Genomic DNA, 24,415 nt, shown 5'->3' with positions numbered 1-24,415 from the left:
ACGGGTATACCCACGGGGTATACCCACGGGGTATACCCGTGGGTACTTTCTTGGCATCTTACGTCATTTTCTTAATCTTAATTGGCGAAAAGCAAGGGGACTACCCGTGGGTACTATGCCAAGAAAGTACCCACGGGTGTACCCACGGGTATACCCACGGGTACATTCTTGGCATTTACGTCATTTCCTTTATCTCAATTGGCGGAAAGACAGGGGAACTACCCGTGGGCTGTATGTATCGAGGTTCTTCTTTTTTTTTTTTTTTTTTCCACTCCTTTCTGCGAGAAGTCAGCGATAGTTGTGGTATTGGTGGGTGGCTAAGCTTTCACTTTCAAGATTTACTGACTGCAGCAGGTAAAACTGATGACAATGCCCGACTATCGTTGGTTGAGATAAACTCATTTAAGATTCAGTTTCTTTCCAGATGATCGAAGACACAGGAGTCATGCGAGGGTAACAGATTTGGAGCTTTGACTCGTGCAGTCTTGATAATCAATAATGAACCTAGGCATCCGGGAGTTTATTCACATCACATAAAGCATAAAGATTGATGTGTAATGTTAGTCTCATGAAATCTTGTATAGTAGACCTGCTCCTGCCATTATGACTGTTTCTTTCTGCATCAAATGTCCATGATATGGAGCGAAACCAGAAGAAAACAGTCACTCATTATAGATACTGTATGTAACCTCGTGGCACATTCCACAGACTGTGTACAGTATCTCGATACAATCCCGCAGTAAGGCTTTACCGCCTATACTTTCCAATTGTTCCCAGACCCTTCCCTAAGTAGGATGCACGGAAGAACTATATTCTCTGTGAAATACCCTGCTTGTTTTCAAGTAGAGTGACACTACTATGATTCAGGTGTGGTTTAATACAACATTGCGCTATTCGTAGCAATAGGGAATATCGTTGATTCGGGTACATTTCTGTTTAATACTAACAATGGCTTGGTATAGGGAGTGGGAGACAAAAGAATCCTTAGGGGTGAAACTGCTTTAGCCACCAACGGTACACCTGGTTGCGAAATTACGCAACCTGGATGCCTCTTTTGTTCCAGCTCTGAGATGGTCAGAACAGTGAGTCCCTGTATAGATTAGCGCCTTGGTAGAGACAGTACTGTACATACTGTAGGAAACAGTCATAAATGGTGAGAGCCGTACACTGTTTCTACTACCGCGTATACAGCGTCAAGACATCTAGGACCAGAATGATGTTGACTACTATACTCCGTACTGAGCGCTATACTGTACAATGTTAAAAGTAGCCATCTTACAAGCCCAAGAGTCCATCAGTCAGTACTGTATATGTTTGGTTGCATTTTTGGAACAAATTTACTCCATCTCGGCATGGTTAGTATAGGCGCGCGACTTAGTGGGAATAGAGATTTAATTGAAGCTTGCGTTTCATACTGCCATATTCGAAATCAGATTCCCCTTCATTTACTCAGAGAGTAATTTTCTAACCCTCTCCGAAGAAGTGCTAGTCCATATTCAGTTTAGCTGCGGATCGTGGCTTGTCCACGAATATGGTCTCTATTCATTTATGGTACTTTCGTCCCCGGGCATAAAGATAGCTAGGATAGGCACCATGTTTCACATAATTACGAACGGTGATTGTAACATTTACAATCGATGATCTGCGGCTAATCCAAATACATACTAGCGCTTCTTCGGATAAGGTTAGAGAAATTGTTTTGAGTTAACGGAGAATCTGATATCGAATGTGGCAGTACCTAAATCGTGGTAGGAACGCCTTTTCTGGAGTACCCAGCTGGGTATACCCCGTGGGTATACCCACGAGGGTACTTTCTTGGCACTTTTACTGAAGACCCTAGTCAGTTCGAGTATGGAATAATCTAGGCGCCAAGGCGAGTACCCAGCTGGGTATACCCACGGGTACTTCCAGCATCCATATCATCCACATAACTCCTACTACAGGGCAACCTTGTGGTTAATTGTAAGGCCAAGTTGTATCTATACAACTATGTCCTCGACATCGATCGGTGTAATAGTAGCTGTGCCACATTCATTTTGCTCTTCCACTATAAAATATACTAGCTACAGACCGAACGCAATGAACAAGCGCAGAAAGGCTAGCGAAGCCGCCGAGTCTCGATTAAGGAAATTGCCTAAGAATCTTTCCATCCTCCCGTCCAATTCCGCATGTCCTGAGGATATTTCGTTCAAGCAACATGAAGTCGATATTTGGGATCGTTATACTTCGGTGACGCCAATTAAGAACGGGTATCATTATGCAATGATGAAGGATTATCCTTTCTCCTCCGTTCTTGTCAAGGAGGCATGCTCCTCATCAGAGAGGGTCTTCCAATTAAGATCGGCACCTCACCGTAATCTTTTACATCTGCAGCATATCTACACCAAAGAAAAGTCTATATTCATGGTCTATGAGATGAGTGTTGCTTCGTTAAAAGATATTCTGGGCTTTCGGCCTTATTGGGACCTCGCCGACACCGCAGCAGTCTGTCACGGTATATTGTGTGCTCTGAAATACATGCATGGACCTCTGGGTATATCACATGGTAATCTATCCCTGGACACTATTCGTCTACACTGGACAGGTACAATCAAGATTGGTAGGGAAGCGTCCTCTGGATGTCAGCATACAATGAACTAACACAGTCAAAGCAAATATCGGAGACTGCTTACTCCAGTCTGACCAGGAATATACTAAAGATATCGAAGCTTTTGAGTCCATAGTGGGAAGGCTCATTGAGGGTCATGAATCTGACGATGCTGAACTAAAAGACTTTCGTCAAGCTCTACATAACAAGCAGCCTGCATCTGCTCTTCTTCAGGTAGAGCCACAAGCCAATGAGGAGAGAGAAGTACTGACTTTCATTAGCACAAGTTCCTGCGGAAGTCGAATGGGGAGCAGCAACTGCAACGCAGCGTTGAAACATGGTTGTCAACTAGAATCCCATTTCCCCGTTTCTCTTAGCATTTATTCAATAACGTCTATTAAGATCCCCCATTCGGCTATTAAACTCACTCTGAATAACGTATATATATCCAAAGGCACTTATTATTTGCCATTAGCCAAGATTTGGTACTGCAGGTCTGGCTTTGGAATCAACTGCTTAATCGACAAACGGTAGCCCTGTGTGGGCCAACGAATTGCAGATCATAGACATGATGAGAGCAAGAGGATGAAATTATACGTGCAGCATGGTTTAAATTTACTGTAATTCAGAATATAAAGCCCAGAATGCTAGTTCCTAGCGTCACCCATAACTGAAGCCTTTACCATACATCAACTTCTGCAACTGCGACCATCACCTAGTCCTCCTTGTCCGCGGTCCGGCAGCCGGCGCGATGCTTTGATCGTAGTTGATACCAAAGAATTCAGCGTAGCTGCGATTCGATTTCTGGATCTGTGCAGAAAATGTCCTTCCTCCCTCTTCAAGGTTCGCCGCAGCAGTGCGTAAGCTGTCCAATCCCCTTCGACATTGTTCGAAGGCGGGGATCAGCTCTTGTAAAGTGATTGCGACATCAGCTGCTGCAGAGTGCCTGGAGCGGTGAATTAATTGTTCTGCAGCAGCAAAGCCAATGTGAAAACATGTGAGGGCTTCCTGGATGTCATTCGCACTGAGATTGAGCAGTTCTGCTGATGGTACAACCGTGCCCTCGTGAAGCGCCGCTGCCGACTTTCGCGATCGGCGAAGCCACTCATTCTCAGCCTTGAGAAAAGATGCGTCAAAAATCGCCCTCTGATACTCTTCACTTTCTGTCAGGGGCTTCTGTTTGGCTTGTTGGATAGTCGACGGCAATGCCTCCAATGCGGAGCTGCGACCACCTTGTAATGTAAGAAAACATTCAAAGGAGCTGGGCGTGGATGGGCGACTCGGAGACGCGTTTCCCGAGCGAGAATACACCGACGGACTACGGTCTCTAGCAGTTGAATTCGCCTGCATGGCTTCGAGATTGTAGATAGACCTTATGTTAGAAGGCTCTAACGCCATGATATATTTATGGCCATCGGCATACGAAGCAACTTTATCGTGACGCCACACCACATAATGTTGTTAAAGCCCTGGGTGGAGAAAGACATTTTATGATATAAATCATGTCCCGCTCCATGATGGATGTAGTTGGCACACAAGCGGCAAAACAATGGATACCGAAACAGAGTTCAACACCTCTATGTCTACTACTACAGATGTACGTCCTCGCATAAATTCATGATATTTGGTCTGCTGACTCTACAGCAGGCCTGCGATCTTTGTGGCTGTTTACGAGATAATACTTCTCCGCAATATACTGCTGAGGAGTTCAATCAAATCATCCAGCAGCTCCATGACACCCCGGAGCATCTGCCGATGGGTGTACGCCAGCATCCTGGGGCTATCGACTTGTGCGGGGAGAATGACCGGGAGAAGGTGAAAATGCTGCAAGAGGAATGCGACGCACTACGGGCACGGCTGAAAGGGACAGAGAGAGACCTTGAAGAGCTGGAGAGGGCTTACAATGTTAAAAGCGTGCTCCTCAGTTGCCTGAGTGATGGGTTTGACAGGCTGTTAACTGTATCTGAGTTGCGTCCTACGCATTTAAGGAAAGGTGCTGCAGGCACGCCCACAGGCTTGGGTGCCTCCGCGAAATGAAGCCAGCGCTGTGATGCTATGATTCACATTTTGTACTAAGTGTTGTTATATAGTTTAGTTTTACCGTTTCACAAATATGCAATGATGTTGGACTTTGGACTCCGTCAATAGTAGTACTGTAGCCCTGCTCAAAAGCCTTGTAGATCAAAGCTGACCAAGGTAAGTCCGGAGGTAATCAGGTCAGAAGTCCAAAATGATCGTCTCGCGCATATAAAATCAACAAACATATCCCATATCCGTAGAGGTCTCCAAACAAGTCAATATGTCTGATCGGTTGAGCCATAGATGGTTACAGCCTGCTGAGCGCCATGGGGGGGCCTATGTACACCATAGCAGACGCCTTGTTCAGATTAGAGACCAGCTTGCCTCCCCCCAGACTCAGTGCCCTTCACTTATAGTCTTCCTAGGCAACAGAAAGAAGGATGTTGCCCTCCGTGCGTTGTTTCCAGACAATACATTGTCTCAAAGACAACCGTACATCCAATTAGACGTTGACAGTCGCACAACCTTCGCAGACCACCCACTGCTTTTTTCTCATTGTGATGCCAAACTTGAATTTCATAAGACCGACCGCATACCCAGAGAATATGAGGAGATACCACTACGCTGGCCACTTATTGATCTCCATCATGCCTCAGATATCATTCTCTGCCGTGCTATGTTCATGTTCACAGACGTAATCTGTATATTCGCTGATGATTTGGGTGGTCTGGATGCTGTTCGGGACCTACTAATAAGGTGGGCAATGGTGGGCCATAATGCGTCCAGCTTAGAATACCGACCGCGTGTGTTGGTTGTTATGGAGACTGATCATAACAGCCCTACATACGAAACTCTAGACGAAATGGACTTTGACTTTGTGCTCGGACAGAACCTCAATGTTACTGAGGTTTTCGTAACGCCCACTCTACACCGCTTGCCCGGCCAGGCGCTATCTGATATAGCCCAACATTGTTCGCTGAAAAATGACCTACTCAAACTTGCCGATATTAGCCGACGAGATAGGAAAGAGCAGGGATACCTCTTTTCAGTGATGCATATGGCTTTTTTCTTTCAGACTGCTTTGAATCATGTCTGCCGGGCACCCCAAGCACCCTTCGATTTCGTCAGGGGTGCACGAGCTGGAATTGAAGTGGGCCAATCCCACAGATTTCACCTGCGAGACTTCCTCATTGTCACTAGAGATAGAGGATGGAATTTGGAAGACCAAGCGTCCCATATCGCATCAACTCTTCTTGTTGATGCGTATCCTCCTGGATCACACTGTAAGTCAAGGCTAATATTAATGAGAAGTAAGACTGACCAGAGTAGTCTTTAGTCCAGCTGCCGTCTTTGATACATTGTATCGTCACCACTGCCAGGAGGCTCTAAGATCGGCAGAGCTCTCCTCATGCTGCCAACCAATTGAGTATCACTTTGCCAGCCTCAGAGCCCGCCTTCTACTCGGAAAAGGTCCCCCTCGTCGAATCCATGAAGAGGGCCTCGCCCGTCGACGTGGGCTGTTCCGAATGATAGCTAGTAGCCACACCTGCTTACTATGTCTTAGCAAACCCCCCCAGCACCCGTTGCTATGTGGCCATGCATACTGTGATGTATGTGCGGCGTGGTACGGTTCTCCAGTGGAAGGGGCGGAGTATGAGTACTCTGTCCGCCACTGCGCCCTTTGCCATAAGGCTACTGATATCTTGATCAGAGTGCTACCACCCACAGCGTCGGTTCGAGCGATCACTATCGACGGAGGCGGCGTCCGGGCTATCATGCCGCTGCGGTTTCTGGGATATATGCAAAAGATTCTTGGCCCCGGGTGTCTTGTTCAAGACATGGTCGATGTAGCGTTTGGGACAAGTGGTGGTAGGATCATATAACAGTTCTTATCGTAAATTAATCACTAATGGCACACAGGGGGGATTGCCGTACTGAAAGCATTCCGCCAACGCCGACCTATAAGCGAATGCCAGCAAACATTAGCCGATCTTATAGTGCGATTCTTTCAAGGTCATCCCCCTCTACGAACAACTTGGAATAAACTTATCCGAACCATCCTCTGTTGGTGGAAGGACGGTTGGTATGACGCAGGCCTATGGGATGGGCTATTGCAAAAGGAATTTGGTGTGGACCAGGGCATGTTTGACGTGCAGCCGGTCTCGGGCACTAAAGTTGCTGTGACGGCCGTGGCCGATCAGCCAGTGCTGCTGATTAATTACCGGCGGGTGGTCGACCCCCCGGGACAACGTTGCGTGGACCATGAGATGCAAACCACTGGGGTTGCGTCATTGGCCCACTCGGGTGGTTACTATCGGGTCTACACAGCACCAGACCCGGAACATGAGCCTCAGTTATGGAAATGGTAGGTCAACAATTACTTAACTAAGCAGGGAGCTGACTCCGTCATAGTGGAAGAGCAACGACTGCAGCACCAGGGTCAGTTTCCTATTCGAGAGAGTTTGGATTGAGCTTACAGAAAAGCCAGATTACTCCCCCCGATTGAGATTCCTGGCGTTGGGAGCTGTGCGGACGGCGGCCTCAAGCACAACAATCCAGCTTTGATCTGTCGGGCTGAGACGCCATTCATGTGGGAGTCAAACCCAGTGCCTGGTACCTTGATTTCATTGGGCACCGGTAAGGCCGGCAGACCGCGCCGCCAACGGTGGCGCCGCGGGTTTGCTTTCCGCCTTTATGACTCGTTCTTAGCGTCAATGGACGCGGAACAAGCGTGGGAAGATCTCCTTGGCCAGGTGGACCCCGCGAACAGGCGCAATTACCACCGTCTCAATGTTACCTTTCCTGATCAGGAGCCTCTCCTGAACGCAGCCGCTCAGGTGGAATGGATGACGGAATTAGCTGATAAAACTGCTGAAAGGCAAGTGCCTGGAGCGTTAACCTCTTTGCTTCTTGCTAGCTTTTTCTTCGAACTCTCCTCCCCTCCTTGCTACAATGATGGTATCTATCAGTGTTGCGGAGCCATCCGAGGTCGGCTACGGGGAAAATATTTGGTCCAGGCACTGCGCCGACTCCATCCACAAGCCTCAACTTTTGTCCTCGGGACGTCCCGGCTGGGTGTCTCGCCTTTTGAGGATGCAGTTTGCTGCGACTGCGCCAGATATTGTGTGCCTGTCAAATTCGAAGTTGATGGGCTAGACAGTAATATTATGTTGGCCCTTGAGCTTCACCCGCATCAATTACAACCGTTAGGTGGTTTCCCCTTGTCCCTGCGCCATCTAGTCGATCGGCTTAGGATCAATATGATTGGTTGCCCTGGATTACCGAAGCTGCCGGCACGCACAGAATGCAAATCATGCGAACTCCGGATTCGCAGGAAGGCTAGGCCAGATTTTGAGAACTCTAGCTACAGAAAGCGCGTCCGTTTCATCTAAGCCTATCGCACTCATATAGCATAAGGTAACTTCTCTACACAATTATATAACGGATGTTGTAATAATCCATCTTTTTTGTCACCCTGTATACAAAACTTGGAAAGTATTGGAATAGGCACCGAATGTAAACTTTTTATTTCTTCCCCCAGAGCCTTGTGCCGTGTCCTAGATTACTGTGGGTCTCCGATAGAGTTCAGGAAGAATCGATGGGCCTGGAACTTCTGTTCAAAAACCACTGGGAATGCCCATGCTCTCTGATTGGAAATCTTTATCACTTTGTAATAATTTTCTCAAGATCCTGGCAAGCTGCTTGCAAAGCGCGTACCCGCTGGCTGATCCTTATCTCCGCCTGCTTGAGCGACCGACTCCTGGTCTCCAATTCTAAAAGACGATGAACCGGGACTGGTAAGTTATCTGCCCCATCAGAGAGCCATTCACTGAGACGTCGAAATTGGTCCTGTAGCTGCATTAAGTCGGACACAGCCTGGGCACGCTTGTGATATTCCATAATATAGTTTTGGTGGCATCTCGCCAATTCCCTGTGGCTGCAATCAAGCTGCGCTTGGAGTAGTTGGGTATAATTGCGGAGATTCTGGCAGTCGGCCCAGTAGGAATACATTTGTTCGGTCAGCTGGACAAGCCAAGGATCCTGGTCTCGAGACGGTATGGGGCTGGTCATGTTAGGGGCCTGAGAGGCATTAGACTGATACTGTATCTGAGCAGCTCATACATTATCAACTCACCGGTCCGCTTCTCTTTGATTCAACTGTCCACATTAACTCTTGGCTTGAAGCCTTTGTACTGGAATTAATTCTCTAGATGCCAAAGGTCACTGAAAGGTGATATATATGACAATTGAAGGTGCTGATACTGTATATCTTCTATCAGTGTCATCAGACACGGCACCTTCAAACTAGAACCGCAGGAGACCTGGTCGATAGGGGGATTACCGATGGGAGAGTTGGCACTATTTGAGGGGGGTTGACAGGGGTTAGCAAGTTTTGCGTGATGAACCATACCTCTGGGTCACCAACACTGTGGCGTATTGATTCCCCTGGCCATCACCTATCCCGTTCGACAGATGCGACTGTTGGTTCAGGTCGAGCTTAGAAATATCAGGTACTGGGCCCTCTTTATCAAAACGAGACTTCGAATCCTTACGAGACGATGCAGGCTGAACTCAAGCAAGAAATCGAAGCCAAAACAGTCAGTTATATCTGTGCAACATGGTCGTATCCATGCTAATCTAATTGCAGCGGGCTGTTAATCGAGCTCTGGATGAATGGAAGGAAAACGGGGGCAGTCGGGGAGATGTGGACAGATCTTTGGTAACAGTTAAGCCATCGTATTTGAGTGGTCTCAGACTAAGTGCCATATAGGTTGAGCTGTTTAATGTTGGTCGGCCAACGAATAATCGCCACATTGTTAAATATTTCGCTAGCCTACTTCGCCCCAATGATGCAGATGATCTGTCGCCATCTCCATCGATGCCCTCGACTAGTTACCATAATGAGTTTATGCCGTCGCCCGAACGCTCATCGTCTATGGTGAGGGATGGCGTGAAGGACACTACCGCGGTCACTGAGAGCTCTCGATTGAATAGTCTTCAGCCGAGCCCCGCGGAAACAGATGTCCTCAACATGACTATTTCACCTTGCCACCTTGCGGCTATCTTTCCAGAAGACTTTTTCGGAGGAATGCCAAATAATGATCTAGACCTGGTGCCTCAAGGGTTCGTGCCTCAGGGGCTTCAATTCCAGGATCTCGGGACAATGATGGATACTGCTGAGAGTATGGGGGCGAACACGGGCCTGAACACATTCGTGCCAGAGGATGATCATTTGTTCGTGCCACAATTGACTCCCCAGTCAGGTTTGAATATGAACTTGGACTTACATTCGCACGCCTCACCCGGTTCGTGGGAGGAATGGTTGGCCGGGTCCAATACCATGACCCGTCCTGAGATGCCTACAGGCTTGGAGACTCCTGTTGCTAGCGTGAACAATACCCATTCCCAAGGCTTGAATGGGCCGACATCTGCCACGCGTGATTTGCGTGATGGTAGCGAAGTTAGGGAGCTTTCTGCTGATCTGTCTACTTCCGGTCCTTCAACCTCAACCAGGCTTGCCGCGTACCTGGATGACATTGCCTTAGACCTACAGAATGGGGTTGCTCGGTCCCAGACACTGAATCAGATCTCTCCTTCGGATATATTCAAAACCACATGGTCCACCTTCGACGGAGGATTCATTCAAACTCTCCTCCGAGAGCTAATATGCTCTGACAAGGCGGTCGGGGCAGCGACAGTGAACTACTTCGCACGCAAGCTAACAGCGGTACAAACCACTCCTGAAACATGGACTGGGAGATGGGTAGAGCTTAAAGAGTTGCGACAGTGCCCACAGCGCTTATTGGTGATGGTTGACGATCCTGACTACTCACTTGTGGAGATTCAGTGCCAGGCAGACAGTTTGACTCATTATATAGGCGGCAGCGCTACATCCCCAGAAGATAACGATCACTGTGGGATTTGCCATAAAATTGAGGAGCACGTAACTCAGCTACTGTATCTGGAAAGGAGGAGAACCCCGCAATGGAATATTCAGCATCAAGCAATACCGGCGGAATTGGCTGACGGGTCCTGGCTACTCTGGGTCACCCGCCGGCGAACGAAGTGGATGGATGCCCAGGACCCTGTGCCTGCCGATTACCGGTTGAGACTCGCCGGCGAGGTACTGCATGATTTCAAGGCAGCTCAGAGCAGCAATGGCCTCCTTCGACTTGGCATGCCTGGGAATTTGCCAACTCCTGATGGTACCACCGGATCCCTTGAGACGTTCTGGAAAGACTTCGGTGAACATCATGGCTTTCGCACCACAGTGTGGGATACGGTCAGAGAGATTGCAGCACGCAAGGACAGTAATCAGATGCCCATTGGCATGGACCGTGCGAGTGAGTTGATGCAACTTGCTATGAACATCGGCTCACCTGATGTCCTGATTTCACTTCAAGACTGCTTACGCCACATAAGGCAACAGCTTGCATCAAGATGCCCCGACCTTTCCGAGACACCTTGGGGCACATTTGATGCCTACTGCTTGCATCAAAAGAGCCAGACACTTTCTACCATTGGTCTTCGCCTGGCTAGCTGGAAGCTACAAAAGTTGAAAAAAGACCACTCTGGCAGTAATGAAATCGTCGCAGACCTGATCCTTAGCGAGAAACCGCTGCATAGGTCCGTCAGCCGCGAGGAAATCTTGAGTATCCTGAAAGACAAGAAGGCTATCTACTGGTGCCATCTTGTCGAGCACGTCGGAAACAATGATCCGAACATCTTATGTCTTCTTCCGCGTGTCGTCAACATCGGACCACCTCGTTGGCATCGAAAGTTGAACGCTACTTCTTACCGAGATCTTTCGTTACGAGAATGTAAGATCTTAGGAGAGCTGTACACTGATCTTCGGTCCGACGTGCTACGTACTGCATGTGACGAACTTTCCACTGATCTGCTATATATAAAAGACCCAGGGGCCTTCTATCGCGTTGAAAAATTATCGCCTGAGCAGATATCAAGAGAGCCGCTTACGTCCGACTTTTATATTGGCATCTTGCAAAAGGTCCCGGGCTGAATTTATTGGACGTCGAAACAACCACGCTGATCTCGTGCCTCAAATGGTAATCGGAAACTGAACATCGGTACATGCCCTGTACTCGAATATAGTATTCCATTGACATACGGAGACGTAGAATTAAAACTGGTACTTTGGCTCACTTCTATCAACCACGATATACTTAGCTCTCAGAGTACATGTGATCTTTATTGATTCAGCCTCTGTTGACTCCACGCGCTCTATATGTATTTAGCTTGATTATCTACCTAGAACAAATCAATTACACACCTGTCATGCTTTCTGAGCAACCATGAAGGTGGATGGTGCTTCATTATGCACTCTTGCGTCATCTATGTGTCTTTCCTATATAAGATAGCACCTGACAGCTAATACATCATTTGTATATATATTGCCTTAGAAAGCTCAGTACGTAGCATTAGAACTACAGCTACTATTTGTTCCATTGGGCTTGATAGTTGAACTCAGTCATTGGGCCCCATCTCAAACAGTGCTCTTTCTTAGGGTCACAAGAAGACAGAGATGTCCATCATTACTGTATCTGAACCCGTGCCGGACATAACGGGTGTTGTCAAGAATATATGTATCCTCTGCGATTCAGTCGGGGAGTTCGAAGAGGGTATCCCTTGGGAGATAAAGGAAGATTATTCGCTGGATGCATATTATCTACTGTCCCTCATGCGAGATATACTTAAGGTGCGTAGCTGCACTGCCCCTATGTGCAATACTGACTTTCGATAGGATCCATATCTGTCACCTGCCCTTCTCCAAGTTGAGCGCGACATATACGAAATTGAATCATCACAGTGGATTTTCTGCTTACGGCAGTCGGAACAAGGAGGCGCAGTCTGGACTGATGGTGTAAGGCAGCTTGAGATTGAAGAATATGGAATCGTTCATTGCGGCAACGGGATGCTAGAACCAGGTGACGGGTGTGGAGGCTTGTACATGATATTCTGGTAACACTATCAGGGTTCCACTATGATATACATATTCTGGAACAAGGTATCTGTGTAGTGAAGATAGGATGACAGCACTCTCACGTAGGTGAGTGTATCTACATAAGGTGGAGCAATTGTGTGCCCAGTGTTGCAATCAGAAGACAGATGGCTTTCAGCGGAATGACCGGCTTGCCAATCTCTGGATCATTACTCGTGATATTTGTAAATAAAGGCGTCGCTGTCTGGCGAATGTGGATGGTTGGGATTGACGTAGTGTCGTAGGTAATAGAGGTCCCGCTCACCAGCGGTGGTGTAATGGTGCCTGAAAACATGACTGATACTAAGGCTATGGGACCTAATGAAATGACCCGTGAGCTCTTTGAACAATGACAATAATCAGTCTCATACTGTACCTCGCGGAAACTCGTGTGTAAACATACGTATAATTCCAGGTGGAATGATAAGACAGGATGCCCAACAGACCATTTACTGTCAATGATATTTCTAAAACAAAAGATCAAAGCTAGACTTCTACAGTACATTATATGTATAATCTTGTCTTAAAAGATGCTTTTAGCTCCGCAATCTCTGAAGAAGCTCAGTACAGGCTCTCTTCAGATGCCAAGGCAAACAATTGTTCCGAGCAGAGAAATGGAAGCTCAATGTAATGTACTATGAGTACTTAAGCAAGCGATCCGTAATCTCCATTGACAGCCTATCCTGCCGTCGTCCTCGTCCTCCTGCCAGGGAAACAGGCCTAAATCTTCCCAAGGATTCTAGAACCTGTATTAGTACGCAAAGGTAAGCAGCCCAAATCCTCTATCGAGTTATAAAGACGTGCGCCTCTACGAGATTCTTCAAGGTTCTATGTTTTCGCCGCCCTCCAGATTCTTTCCGGAAATTTTCCAGACCCCGTGAGACCCATCGGATGCATGTCTGGTTTTTCAGTATTCCTTTATACGTTTTAAAATCAAAAGAACATTGCAAGTGTGATGAGAGCTCCCTTCCTGAACACCATGAATGACTAGTCTAGACTGAAGTCGAGCGAAGCGACATGTGCTAACGGCAACAGTATATGCATAGCCAGAATGCGCGTAATTAGAAATGGGTTTTCCTCGCCTCCGGTGATTGTAGTGGATACTATTATTGAACATCTTGATCTTGAGAGCATCAAGTCATTGCGCCTGACCAACAGGGCCTTGGGAAATTTATGTCTGGGCCCTCATTTTAAGTCTTTTTTCCGCCATCAAGTCACAAACTTGACTGTCGAAAGTCTGCAGTCTCTGCTAGCACTTTCCCGCCATCCAATTCTGTCTCGAGCCATTAAAAAGCTGACTATCATTGCGGAAGTCTATGATCCATCGCTTACGAAGAGAGTTCTTCGCACGAGACGATGTGAAGACCGAGCACGTATTCCGCGCCTGGTCGCTAGGGACTGTTCTCAGGATGAGCTGAACCAAGCAAAATTGGATCTGAAATGGCTGGAAGCCCGTTCTTCGGCATCTCAACTTGCGAATGAAGACAATACGGCAAATAGTCTGGCAGCTGTTCTCAACCGTATTGGGCAGTTAGATACCATTGCTTTAGAGGCTACTGCGACAACTGCACCCCGTCCAGACACTTTCAGAGCCCAGGGTGATTGGCAGATAATCTGGGCTAAAGCAAGTCAGATTTACAAGATAACCATGTTGGCTCTCGCCCAGAGCAATATTGTGTTGCACCATCTGACTATCTACCGTGAAACTATACGCTGCGCGGTACCTTGCAATGAGATAACTGCTAATATGGATGATCTTGATACAAGAAAGTGGTCCTTGTCGACAGGCCGCTCAATAAAATGTCTTGCACTTGATCTCTCCATGCGGATTGATTCCAATCCAGTGCTCACCGATGGCCTAGATGGTGTCTCCCGTCTTTTGCAAAATATGCCAAACCTGGGTTCATTGGTTCTCAGCCTACGTCGTACCGTTAGAGGAAACGTCAGTTCTTACCACCGACTTTTTGATACGATCGCTGGGACAGTTCGTCTCCCTCTGCTCAATAAGCTAACGCTTCTTGGCATGTATACAACTTCAAGTGCGTTGCTTCAATTCTTGGAGAATCACCGAGGTGTTGAGGAGCTGCACTTAGAGAAGGTAGATCTAACCTCTGGATCATGGAGGCCACTTTTGCAGCACTTTCAGGAAATGCCATCTTTGACACGACTCATATTATCCCGGATTGCATTAGCAGGAGAAACTCTGAACTTACGGCCGGTTCCGGATAACGCTGCTAGAAGCAGTCTATGCGATCCTGACTACTATCGCTGTATCCGGGGTGTCTTTGTCCACCGGCGTGAGTTTGATGCGTTCGCCATCCGGCACGGCTTCCACTTCAACCAAGAGTATCAGGGCGCGCCGAGTAATTCACCGGCATTCACTGCTTTTCTGGTCTACGATTATGAAATGTATGGTCTCCCATAACACTATTGGTCGTCCGTAGGATTTCTGCACATAAGACAACGGCCCACCCCAGAATTTGTGTTTCGTTTCGCTTTTGCATAATTGTGTCCTAGTTTCATAATTACACCGACAATTATACTTTACTAGAGGAGATGTATCTGAATGATTATTATCTAGGAAAGTCCTTTGCACTTAAAAACCAGAATTATATGGGTCTCCTTGATCAACACCACTATAGAACGATCATCATCTGAACACTGTCTGATAATGTAATCAACACAGCTATAAAATACTAGCCTACGCCTTTGATCTAGTCTATACGAGCTTTTCGTAAGTATATTTGCGGCTCTAGAGCCATGGTAAAAACCCCTCTAATTGCAAACCGTAATATCCTAGCTATTGGAGACCAAGAGGCTTCTCCACTATAATAGAAGGAAACTACTAAAAAGATCACTATGTAGTTCCAGCACCTTGCACTTGGGAGTAATTGTCCATCATGGAGCGCCATCATGCAGCTGAGGTGAATATAATATAAAACGTAATGATGAAGATTACCCCAATAAGGATTATTCGCAAGACGCGTACAGTCTGCATTATAGAAGTATTGAACAGATCTCTGAGTGAACAACTATGCTCCGTTGACTGGTTATGGTAGGTTCCTTGGTATTCATGACTTGAAGCAATGCACGTTGAAGCATAATCGTGCATTGCCCACGTAATCTCCGGACTGCACGTTGGAGAACAAGAAGTTGGATGCCTGGATGAATCGGACATGGAGGTTCTATTCATATGGCTGGGTTTAGCTTCGAGCCTAATAGCTGCGTAGCTGATACGATAAGCCTTCGTGAAGTCTTTAAGTCATGGTAAGCATTACCTTAAGATGACATATAAGGAGAGTCTCATGTTTCCCTGTATCTCCTCGAAAGGCCTCTCTCATATATGAAGATCCTCCTTTGCTTATATCCTGCTTGCTGGAATAGCGTCCGCTAGCAGTATAGACAATTTTCGAACCAATTTTAAGTATCTTTTCAGAGGTCAGTTGCCCGGTTTTAGGACCTTTTCTATTCTTGTACTGATAGTACATCACAGCAATCAGCAGATGAGAGTTTGTTCAGAATGTCCACACCCTGTCGACGATGGTCTGAGCCTCAGAGACCGTTACGGCTGAAGTTGAATTTAAGGCAAAATGACCTAGTCCATACAGACGCTATCAAGTCTTGCTATATGCTAGGTCTGTCGTCCCAACGCCAATGGTATATCAATGATCTACGCGTGAAAAATCGCAGAGAAGAATTTCAAGTCTGCATCTGGGTGAGGGAGAATGAGCTTGACCTCATTGCAAATCTAGAAGGGACTTCGACTGAGACAAAAAGATATGGGACTTGCAACAAGCACCATATGCAGATATGGGTGCCTGAAAGCCAGTTACCCAGGACCAGGGTTGAGCTATTTAAGACAAGACAAGAGAGGTTACAGTCTCTAAGGAAGTTACAGTAGCCATATGTACTAGATTTGATGGGTTTGATCACTTCTCTGCCAAGTATCCTTGACTGCAATAGCTACATCACCCTGTACTTTCACTTCAAATCACTTATCAATTCTGTGGTAAACTATAAACGACTAGCGTATTTCGCCAGTTGTGTACGTACATAGGCCAAATGATAGAAGCTAATCACCTTCGGTTAATATAAGTTTCTGGATAAAGTAATGACCTTAACATGAGGGGTTTTGTAGACAGTTGGAGCATGTACAATATCCTTTCTAATAAGTATCCTTCCGAGGTTTTCATGTCTAACCATACCGGCCTTTGAAGGACGGAAGCAAATTTCGTTCCAGAAATAGTCTATTTGGTCCAGGGCAAATAGTGTATGTAGGTAAGAAAAGGTAATACGAATAACCCTAGCATTAGTAGGCTGGTAGACTAAGTTACTATCTAATGCTAAATGCCTTCAGCTACATCATCTTGCAAGGCTCAGCAGCGGTCGGTGAACAACTCCTGTTACTTGTTGGGATTCCTGATAATTAGATTGGTTTCAGCAGGACATAGTGTGTTTCAGTGCTCTGACACTGCTGACGGCAATAATTAGAATATTGGCTCTGCACAGTTGGAAGAATTATAAATATGCTTAATCTCCCATAACATACTGTGACTCGGAAAGGTTCTGTCAAACTGTATCCAAAACTGCTATTATACTACCTATCAATCTATCATCAGGCTACCTATCAGTCTTAAGTTCCATCAATAATCCACAATGAGCGAAAGCAAGATTCCTGCTCTTCCTGCTCCGGACGTCAGGACTGGAAAAGACTATTATGAGGATGAAAATGCTGACACGGTCGTCGCAACAAGTTCTTCGGACAATTCTAACCTGTCCAAGGCCCCCAAAGACCAGAATATACCGAATACACCTGATATTACTCATCACACTGAAGGAGGCTCTAAGGATGATGTAAAGGGCGACAATGAAAATGCATCGTCCATCCCAGTTCCCTCCAAGAAGGCACCGCATTCCTCGAGCGACGCTGAACATGTGCCTTCTGTGACTCCGAAAGTCCAGCATATACCAAGTCAGCCTACTGACAATGCGAAGGCATCCGAAGGCCATCTGCAGATAGGAAACCTTCGGCAGAAGAGATCCAAAGAAATTGACAGAATCTTGACTGGTGATGAGAACGAATATGAGCGAATTTTGGGTGTTTCAAAATCATCTGATCCAAAGGCTGTGCAGAAAGCCTTTCATAAGAAGGCATTGCTTGTTCATCCTGACAAAAACGATGGCAAAGCAAAGGCCACTGCCGCATTTAAATGTAGGTTCAAGTATACCAGCATAAGATTATCTAGCCTGACGAGGTAATAGTGCTTATTAGCGCATCCGAGAATATCCTTACCAAAAAGCAGTGTGATGAGTTGAATATATCAGCTTCGTGGCATCCAAATGCATATGAGGACGACAGTGACAGTTACTCATCCGATGATGACGAACCAGACACTGAACCAGACACCGAGTCCAAGAGCCATGGAAAAGAGGCTAAAAAGGCAAATGCTCCAGACAATATCAAAGCCATATACCAGGAAGCGACTCCCTATGTTTTGAAACTATTCAAAAATGCAAAAGACGAAGCAGCACATAAGGAACTGTCAGCGGCGGCAGACAGAATATCGCAGTATTATGAAAATCATCCCGAACCGCCACCATCCACTGAGCGGTTTACTATTGGCCAATCATACCTCACAGAACTCGCCAAAAATATAAAAGCTCTAGAACCAAAGATCAAAGCAGGGGATGAGAAAGCGTGGACTGAGTATCAGAAGCATCAGGCGTCGTTGACCATGCATGCCAGAATGTTTGATTGGCCGGAAACATGGCGACTTCCCAATCAGAGCCCGGAATACGGCCGTGAGACCTTACACAGGCTCGCCGATGGTCACATACAGAAGTTAAAAATGCAGCCCGGAGACGAGGAGGCTCTAACAGCTCTTCGGAAACTGAATAGCTGGATAGAGGAATATGAGACTAAGAACAGCACTATGAACTCTATTATAATTGATATAGAAAAATTGCGTTCTTCCTACTCGACGATGCAAAAATGGCTTCCGAGCCTCAAACAAGATCCAAATAATATTGAGGCTCGGAGGAAGGTGGATACGGTCAATGACGAAATAAAGGATCAGTGTACGAAAAATAACTATCCTCATACCTGGGCTTATGATCTACCTGGTCAACGCAATCCTCAGCCAAGTCCTTCTCCACCAGGGATAAGAAGTAGGGATAATGAGTTGATATGTGGCATTCAGAAGATAGGCAATGGCTATAGGGTCGCTGTCGCGAAAAATGACAAAATCCCCATCGGCGAGTTACGGCCTGGGGCTAAAGTCGGGCATGACAGCGTTGATAAATATATGGCATCGGAAGGACGCATTGAGAAGACAAATCTCGAGCGTGATTCCGAAAACGGCCGAAAGTACCGTGTACGGGCTGTTTTCAAACAAGACGGACCAAAAAACATTACCTGGGTTGGGCTCCAGGACAAAAGCAAGCCAGAACCGTCTAAGCCCTACCTTGTAACACTAACCAACTATCGCGAGATACGAAGGGGCATTGATGCAGACTACGATGTTCGAGATCTTTATCGGGAGTACAACGTACCACTTCCTCTTCACATCAGCAAGCGCCTGGCAGGATCCTCTCGGTCTACAGTGCCACAGATAGCTGAGCCGAAACAGCAGGCAGATAAGCCTCCGTTGCAGCTTGATGACCGAGCAGCACCGGATGATACTGGTGCGGCCATGTTCGAAGAGTTCCTCAATAGTCTTCGAAATCAGCGATACAAAGACACAAAATTAAGTGAGCAGGAGAAAGAGATTAGAGCACTTCGTGCTGAACTGAATAAGTTCAAAATGGGCTGATATCCTAGCCTAAGGCTAAGACAATTATTTAACATATCATGAGGGATAGTATCAAGTTTTGTTCATGTTACGAATGCGAGCCACAAAGACGGCAATTACAATTTCATAATACATGAATAGACCGTGTAGGTTCTAGTATTCAAGGACCAAAGAACAATTAAAATCCTCTTTTCCTCAAGCCATGTTGTTGTACGTCTGCTTTTTAGGCAGTCAGCTGACTGGGAATAATGCAGGCTTATCCACTGAGTCAAGCAAGTCTTGCACTGTTTACTCCATCCATGTTGTTTGTCAGAAGCTAATTTTATTTCACTCGCAAATCCAAGATCCTCGACCAATCGATATGGCCATCCAACAAAGGCGAAATACCACTGCAATAAGTAACTTTGAGTAAAGCGTCCGATGGAGAAGGCTTTATGATATATATAAAGTACCACATATTCAATACATTGGGGGAAGGTCCAATGCTTCCAATTGATCAATAAGTCTTCCAAACTGAAAGGAGATTCTAGCAATTGAACTGGCATAGTTTGACGAATATACGTAATCAAGCTCTTTTTGTAGTTCTCGTGCGTAGTCCGACAGGCTCTCCAACATATCAAGGTCACGGTATGGTCGCAGTCCCGAGAGTACAATATTTGTCTTCTGTGTAACGAACCCATACTCTAAAGGTTTTATTGAAAGAACTTTGAACTCGATATCACACGCACCTGAGGAGATAAAGATATGATCATGGACATTAATCAACCTAGTACAGCGGGTGAAATACGGATTGACGAAGTCATGAAGTAAACGGCCGCTAAGGTTTTCCGTGGTACCCGTTGGACACAAGTAAATCTCATCTGCCTATGCTGGTGGCGTGAGATTGATGAATAGTCACTGAGAATAGACACCTACCGTACCAGTGGAATAGGCTTTCTCATCAAGCGAGCTTTCTTATCAGTATCCATACAAAGATATTGTCGCGCCGCCAGGCTTATTGAAACAGTTTTGTACGGGATAGTTTCATCTATAACCGGAAGGAAAGGCCGTTCATGTTCGCGATACTGAAGCCATGCAAGCTCATTTGCTTGTAACTTCGCTTTCTCAAGAGTGTGTGCGGACAGTAAAACTTGATCATTAGGTATCTTCCCTTCTCGAACGCTTGGCAGAATGGGTTAGATCAAATCAGATGTAAGATAGCTGGCCTGTACCTACAATACTGTTGAACGATCACCCCAGAACATGGCTTTCTTTTGACCAACAAAATTGAGACTTCTTTAGTACGTGTAGCACACCTCTAAAGAACGGAGAGCAGATTGCCGATTGTACTTCAGATAAGAGTGCGAGAAGTGACGAACTTGATATATGAAGCAAATTGCATGTAGAGCTAAGGTCCTGACTACTGTAAGCGTCATTTGTACCCCAGCAGAAGAGTGTGACTACGTCCCGGAAAATGGAGCCTGCAAATTGACTTCTTTAGTTAGGTAGGCGTGGTTATGGGTCAAAATATTACTACCGTATATAGACGGAGGTCGGTATTGCGAGCGGTTGTGAGATACTAACTTTAGTAAATGAAGTATGTTTATCCAGATCATGTGCCTATTTTATCATGAGTTAGGCGCTTATTTAAAGTAGTGTCAGGCTGTATCAAGTAGTATCACCTAGCTGTTGGTTAGCTCGCGCTGCCTTTTCATATTTCACGATCCTCGGCGTCTCATGACGTACTATATATACGTCGAATGCCCCCCGAACCTCGTTGATATTTACACACCAACTTTCGATTCTTTGACCTTACTCGTGCTGAATCAATAGTAATTTGTCTTTCCTCAAATCATAGGATAAACTATAGCAATGCCTCTATACCTTTGGATGTTATCCTGTACAGTTGTTGGCTCGCTTGCCTGCGGGTCTTTCAGTTCCAGTTGTCGAAATCCCGACCTTGATGGCTCGGGAATATTGTCTGCAACCTGTTATAACTTTGAGAATAAAGTCTGGAACATAAGCAAATTGCCCATCAAATCCTGCGATATTGTACTTGAAGGCTGGCACAATGCGTAAGTCAATTTCACTAGTATACAACCAGTTGCTGATGTGAACAGATTGTTGTCGGGATGCGAGTTCTGGAACTCGGATATCGTGGGATACAACGACTGCTTGTTTGCCGGGAAAACATACCAGCCCATTTTCATGAGTATGCATGTCCTGAGTCTGAGGTTCGGTAGGGTGCTAACTGGAGCAGATGACTTTATTGAAAACGTGAATGGAACCCTGACGTGTGCATGCCCTTGGCCATCCACTTGAAGTTTATTATTCTGCCTATCCCCCCCCCCCCCCCCCCTTTCTTTTTCTTTTTTTTTTTTTTTTTTTTTTTTTTTTGCAAGGGGGAAAGGGTACAAATGCAGCGTTCGGACTTTGACAGGCTACGGGTGGAGGCAGATAGATGTTAACAAAGATTTTGCAATGGAACATTTCAGGCGTCTATAGAATTTTGTAAATCCTAAGAGAGAGAGAGTCAATATCTGCAGTAAGTACTACTGTTCGTAGTCCATTACTGCTATACCTTGCTCGAGGCCACTGATCGCTGTTATTAGTTAATCAGATCATAGTGCGGTAATATGGAAATTATTTTCTTTTCGTGTACAGTTTCTGTGACCTTATAGTGACAGCATTCACTAAAATTTAAAATATGAGGGAAGCGTAGACCTAAGTCTCTGAAAGTATCCGATTACGAAGAGTTGGTTATGCAAAAAGATAAACGAAACTCTGCCGTGTGCATGCAATTTTGGAAGTCTAGAAAACAACATACGGAGACCTTCAGCCGCGCGCCTGCTTAACTGGGAATTCTGGCGCCTGCGTCGTTAATAATCTTTAATGCTTTCATTTCATGATAGGGACCACCGCCACTCTACGGTACACTGAATTTCTCTTTTGTTGTTGAATTCGATGGTTCAGTATACAAGGCCAACTTATAACCTTATAAACAGACGTAGTTTATATAAAGGTTGCCATTCCCAGTCTGCTTTCGTGCAGTATTCTAGAGAATCGGCCTCTAGAGAATGTTGCAGGCAGATACTTGGTCAAATACAAGGTATCTTTTGTTACCATGTCCAGCAATAATATAAGTCGACACGGAGTCAAGCGTTTCTCGGACATCAAAATAGAGGCAGAGGAAGACTGGAAAAAGATATCTGATCCCGTTCTAAGACGACGAGTACAAAACCGTCTTGCCCAGCGCCGACACCGTAAATCTTTCTATCTTACCTCAAGATATTTTGCACTTCGGGAGAAAACAAATTGACTATCAATAGGCTCTAAGAAAAAGTTACAAAGGAAGAAGCCGAGACTACCTAAGGAGAAAGCGGCAACCCCTGCACATGAGGCATGTGGAGACTCAAGTCATGCAAATTCTAACAGCAAGCGTAAAAAGCATGTCCATACCCGACGCAATCCCCAGACGAGTCACCAACTCGAACGCCCATTTGGAGAGTGGTTAGTCACATCGAAAAAGCCAGAAACGCTTGACTCAGAATGTGCTCTGGAATCACGCTCTATGGTAATGCCGTAAAACCATTACAGGAGGGTTGTCACTGATGCGTATAAAATAGATCGAATCTCACAAGAACCTGGACAGCTTTTCAGTTGAGAGCTTGATTGCATGGACTAGAAATAGCCATTAAGTGTATCACCCTTACATGAGATGCAAAAAATCAAAACTGCGTAGAGGTTCTCAATGCAGTTCTGCGGATTGATTGTCTTACTGCGGGAAAGCATACAGTGATAATAGTCACATTGGCTTCTATTCCACTGAGTGTCATGAGTTTAGCAAGCGTAACTATCTATCATGTTGTCAAACTTACACTAATAAGGCCACAGGTGCCATTTTATATGTCAGGTCATCGGATTTCAGTAGAGGAACAGTAAATCGTAAGCGGACAGCACTCGCGATAAATGTCCTGTTTTTCTTAGCTGTATCGCCAATAGCGGGATTTGGGTATGCTGACAAACATGCCAAACTGGAAAGAATGAAGAATTTCTTTTTATGGGAGTTTGATAATTGTATGTGCCATATCAGCAGGACAAGTAGGGCAATTAGGCAGAAGTCTGACACGATATTGAACACTGCCACTGACACAAAAATAGCCGCCTTGTTAATGCATTTTCCTGGAAGTGCGATGTTCCAAGACTTTGATATTGGCTGACAAGCAAAGATAAAACAAGCAACCAGAGTGCATGATCCTAGGGATATAAACACTATAACGACAACTAGGACGGTACGGAGCCACTGGGTATCTGTGATAATGATGACTCGATGTAGGAACAATATTTGAGAAAGCCGGGTCAGATACATCCCGAAAACAAATGAACAGAATACTGAGAGAAGCAGCTGGGAATGTTAACCCAAGATCTACCTTAGATAATAGTAGATGTTCATGACATACCTTCTGATATATATCAATAGTCTTCTCATTTAGGTACCATATGTGATGCCCAAGACCTGCGTGGCCTAAAGCCCCTTTTCCCTTTGTAAGCCCCGCTAAAGAGTGAAATTAATGATAAAATCTCACATAAGATTATCACTTGGGTCGCTATGCTACAAGCCTGTGATTTTTGAGAAGCCTGAGTAATTTGGTGTACAGTAACTGGCACTTACCCAAGACAGTATAAGACAGACTGTAAGAGGTATGATTAGTATCCACCATCGGTCAGTTATCTTGTATACCTACTTACCATCCTCGACACTGAGCTTGCGGGTTGTTTGGTACGAGGCCTGCAGACGTATAGCCAGACAACATGAGCAGGATATCATACCCAAGATAAAACTACAGTAGATGGGGTAATACAAGTATGCAGGAAACATGATAAATCAATGGAAATAACTTTCCTGAGTACTTGGTCATCATGTGGAAGGGAGGAGTGCTATTTCAGCCTTTTGTTATATAATTATCGGCAACTGATTTAGCACATATAAATTAGAGTGGGGAAGCAAATGATGTCATTTTATATACAACCGACTTAATG

The 24,415-nt window shown here is 45.7% G+C and overlaps 11 protein-coding genes across 11 annotated transcripts; 7 read left to right on the top strand and 4 right to left on the bottom strand.

Annotated features, from left to right (window-relative positions):
• Nucleotides 1–93: 93 nt before the first annotated feature.
• Nucleotides 94–2,964, top strand: An12g06720 (uncharacterized protein; the record flags this gene model as incomplete). The annotated part of the gene is made up of 10 exons (XM_059750992.1): nt 94–231; nt 588–680; nt 847–867; nt 963–1,082; nt 1,138–1,153; nt 1,271–1,355; nt 1,501–1,551; nt 2,064–2,599; nt 2,652–2,821; nt 2,869–2,964. Coding segments are annotated over 10 exons (1,326 nt in total), but the record flags the coding sequence as incomplete, so codon positions are not given.
• A 334-nt stretch (nt 2,965–3,298) lies between these two features.
• Nucleotides 3,299–3,937, bottom strand: An12g06710 (uncharacterized protein; the record flags this gene model as incomplete). The annotated part of the gene is made up of 1 exon (XM_059750991.1): nt 3,299–3,937. One exon carries the CDS (start codon nt 3,935–3,937, stop codon nt 3,299–3,301), a length of 639 nt encoding a protein of 212 aa, XP_059601872.1.
• A 199-nt stretch (nt 3,938–4,136) lies between these two features.
• On the top strand, nt 4,137–4,624 carry An12g06700 (hypothetical protein; the record flags this gene model as incomplete). Its single annotated transcript, XM_059750989.1, has 2 exons — nt 4,137–4,184; nt 4,235–4,624. The coding sequence occupies 2 exons, from the start codon at nt 4,137–4,139 to the stop codon at nt 4,622–4,624; spliced, it is 438 nt and encodes a 145-aa protein (XP_059601871.1).
• Nucleotides 4,625–4,886: 262 nt separating this feature from the next.
• On the top strand, nt 4,887–7,998 carry An12g06690 (uncharacterized protein; the record flags this gene model as incomplete). The annotated part of the gene is made up of 4 exons (XM_059750988.1): nt 4,887–5,889; nt 5,936–6,475; nt 6,527–6,971; nt 7,131–7,998. The coding sequence occupies 4 exons, from the start codon at nt 4,887–4,889 to the stop codon at nt 7,996–7,998; spliced, it is 2,856 nt and encodes a 951-aa protein (XP_059601870.1).
• Nucleotides 7,999–8,168: 170 nt separating this feature from the next.
• On the bottom strand, nt 8,169–8,677 carry An12g06680 (uncharacterized protein; the record flags this gene model as incomplete). Its single annotated transcript, XM_059750987.1, has 2 exons — nt 8,169–8,264; nt 8,324–8,677. 2 exons carry the CDS (start codon nt 8,675–8,677, stop codon nt 8,169–8,171), a joined length of 450 nt encoding a protein of 149 aa, XP_059601869.1.
• Nucleotides 8,678–9,165: 488 nt separating this feature from the next.
• An12g06670 (uncharacterized protein) lies at nt 9,166–11,627 on the top strand (the record flags this gene model as incomplete). Its single annotated transcript, XM_001395686.1, has 3 exons — nt 9,166–9,204; nt 9,255–9,326; nt 9,378–11,627. 3 exons carry the CDS (start codon nt 9,166–9,168, stop codon nt 11,625–11,627), a joined length of 2,361 nt encoding a protein of 786 aa, XP_001395723.1.
• Nucleotides 11,628–12,149: 522 nt separating this feature from the next.
• Nucleotides 12,150–15,528, top strand: An12g06660 (uncharacterized protein; the record flags this gene model as incomplete). The annotated part of the gene is made up of 8 exons (XM_059750986.1): nt 12,150–12,323; nt 12,369–12,488; nt 12,851–12,938; nt 13,106–13,232; nt 13,361–13,369; nt 13,602–15,014; nt 15,292–15,339; nt 15,471–15,528. 8 exons carry the CDS (start codon nt 12,150–12,152, stop codon nt 15,526–15,528), a joined length of 2,037 nt encoding a protein of 678 aa, XP_059601868.1.
• A 1,733-nt stretch (nt 15,529–17,261) lies between these two features.
• Nucleotides 17,262–19,417, top strand: An12g06650 (uncharacterized protein; the record flags this gene model as incomplete). Its single annotated transcript, XM_059750985.1, has 2 exons — nt 17,262–17,817; nt 17,868–19,417. 2 exons carry the CDS (start codon nt 17,262–17,264, stop codon nt 19,415–19,417), a joined length of 2,106 nt encoding a protein of 701 aa, XP_059601867.1.
• A 438-nt stretch (nt 19,418–19,855) lies between these two features.
• An12g06640 (uncharacterized protein) lies at nt 19,856–21,595 on the bottom strand (the record flags this gene model as incomplete). Its single annotated transcript, XM_059750984.1, has 7 exons — nt 19,856–20,260; nt 20,317–20,525; nt 20,612–20,693; nt 20,960–20,995; nt 21,168–21,216; nt 21,260–21,363; nt 21,572–21,595. The coding sequence occupies 7 exons, from the start codon at nt 21,593–21,595 to the stop codon at nt 19,856–19,858; spliced, it is 909 nt and encodes a 302-aa protein (XP_059601866.1).
• A 904-nt stretch (nt 21,596–22,499) lies between these two features.
• An12g06630 (uncharacterized protein) lies at nt 22,500–23,073 on the top strand (the record flags this gene model as incomplete). Its single annotated transcript, XM_059750983.1, has 3 exons — nt 22,500–22,638; nt 22,705–22,949; nt 23,002–23,073. The coding sequence occupies 3 exons, from the start codon at nt 22,500–22,502 to the stop codon at nt 23,071–23,073; spliced, it is 456 nt and encodes a 151-aa protein (XP_059601865.1).
• Nucleotides 23,074–23,544: 471 nt separating this feature from the next.
• Nucleotides 23,545–24,254, bottom strand: An12g06620 (hypothetical protein; the record flags this gene model as incomplete). The annotated part of the gene is made up of 5 exons (XM_059750982.1): nt 23,545–23,805; nt 23,836–23,930; nt 24,048–24,067; nt 24,125–24,164; nt 24,206–24,254. 5 exons carry the CDS (start codon nt 24,252–24,254, stop codon nt 23,545–23,547), a joined length of 465 nt encoding a protein of 154 aa, XP_059601864.1.
• Nucleotides 24,255–24,415: the final 161 nt, after the last annotated feature.

This window comes from Aspergillus niger, assembly GCF_000002855.4.
Source record: "Aspergillus niger supercontig An12".
In the NCBI taxonomy this organism is placed as follows: Eukaryota; Fungi; Ascomycota; class Eurotiomycetes; order Eurotiales; family Aspergillaceae; genus Aspergillus; species Aspergillus niger.
The sequence above is the reverse complement of the archived record's forward strand: the minus strand, read 5'-3'. Positions and strand labels throughout refer to the sequence as shown.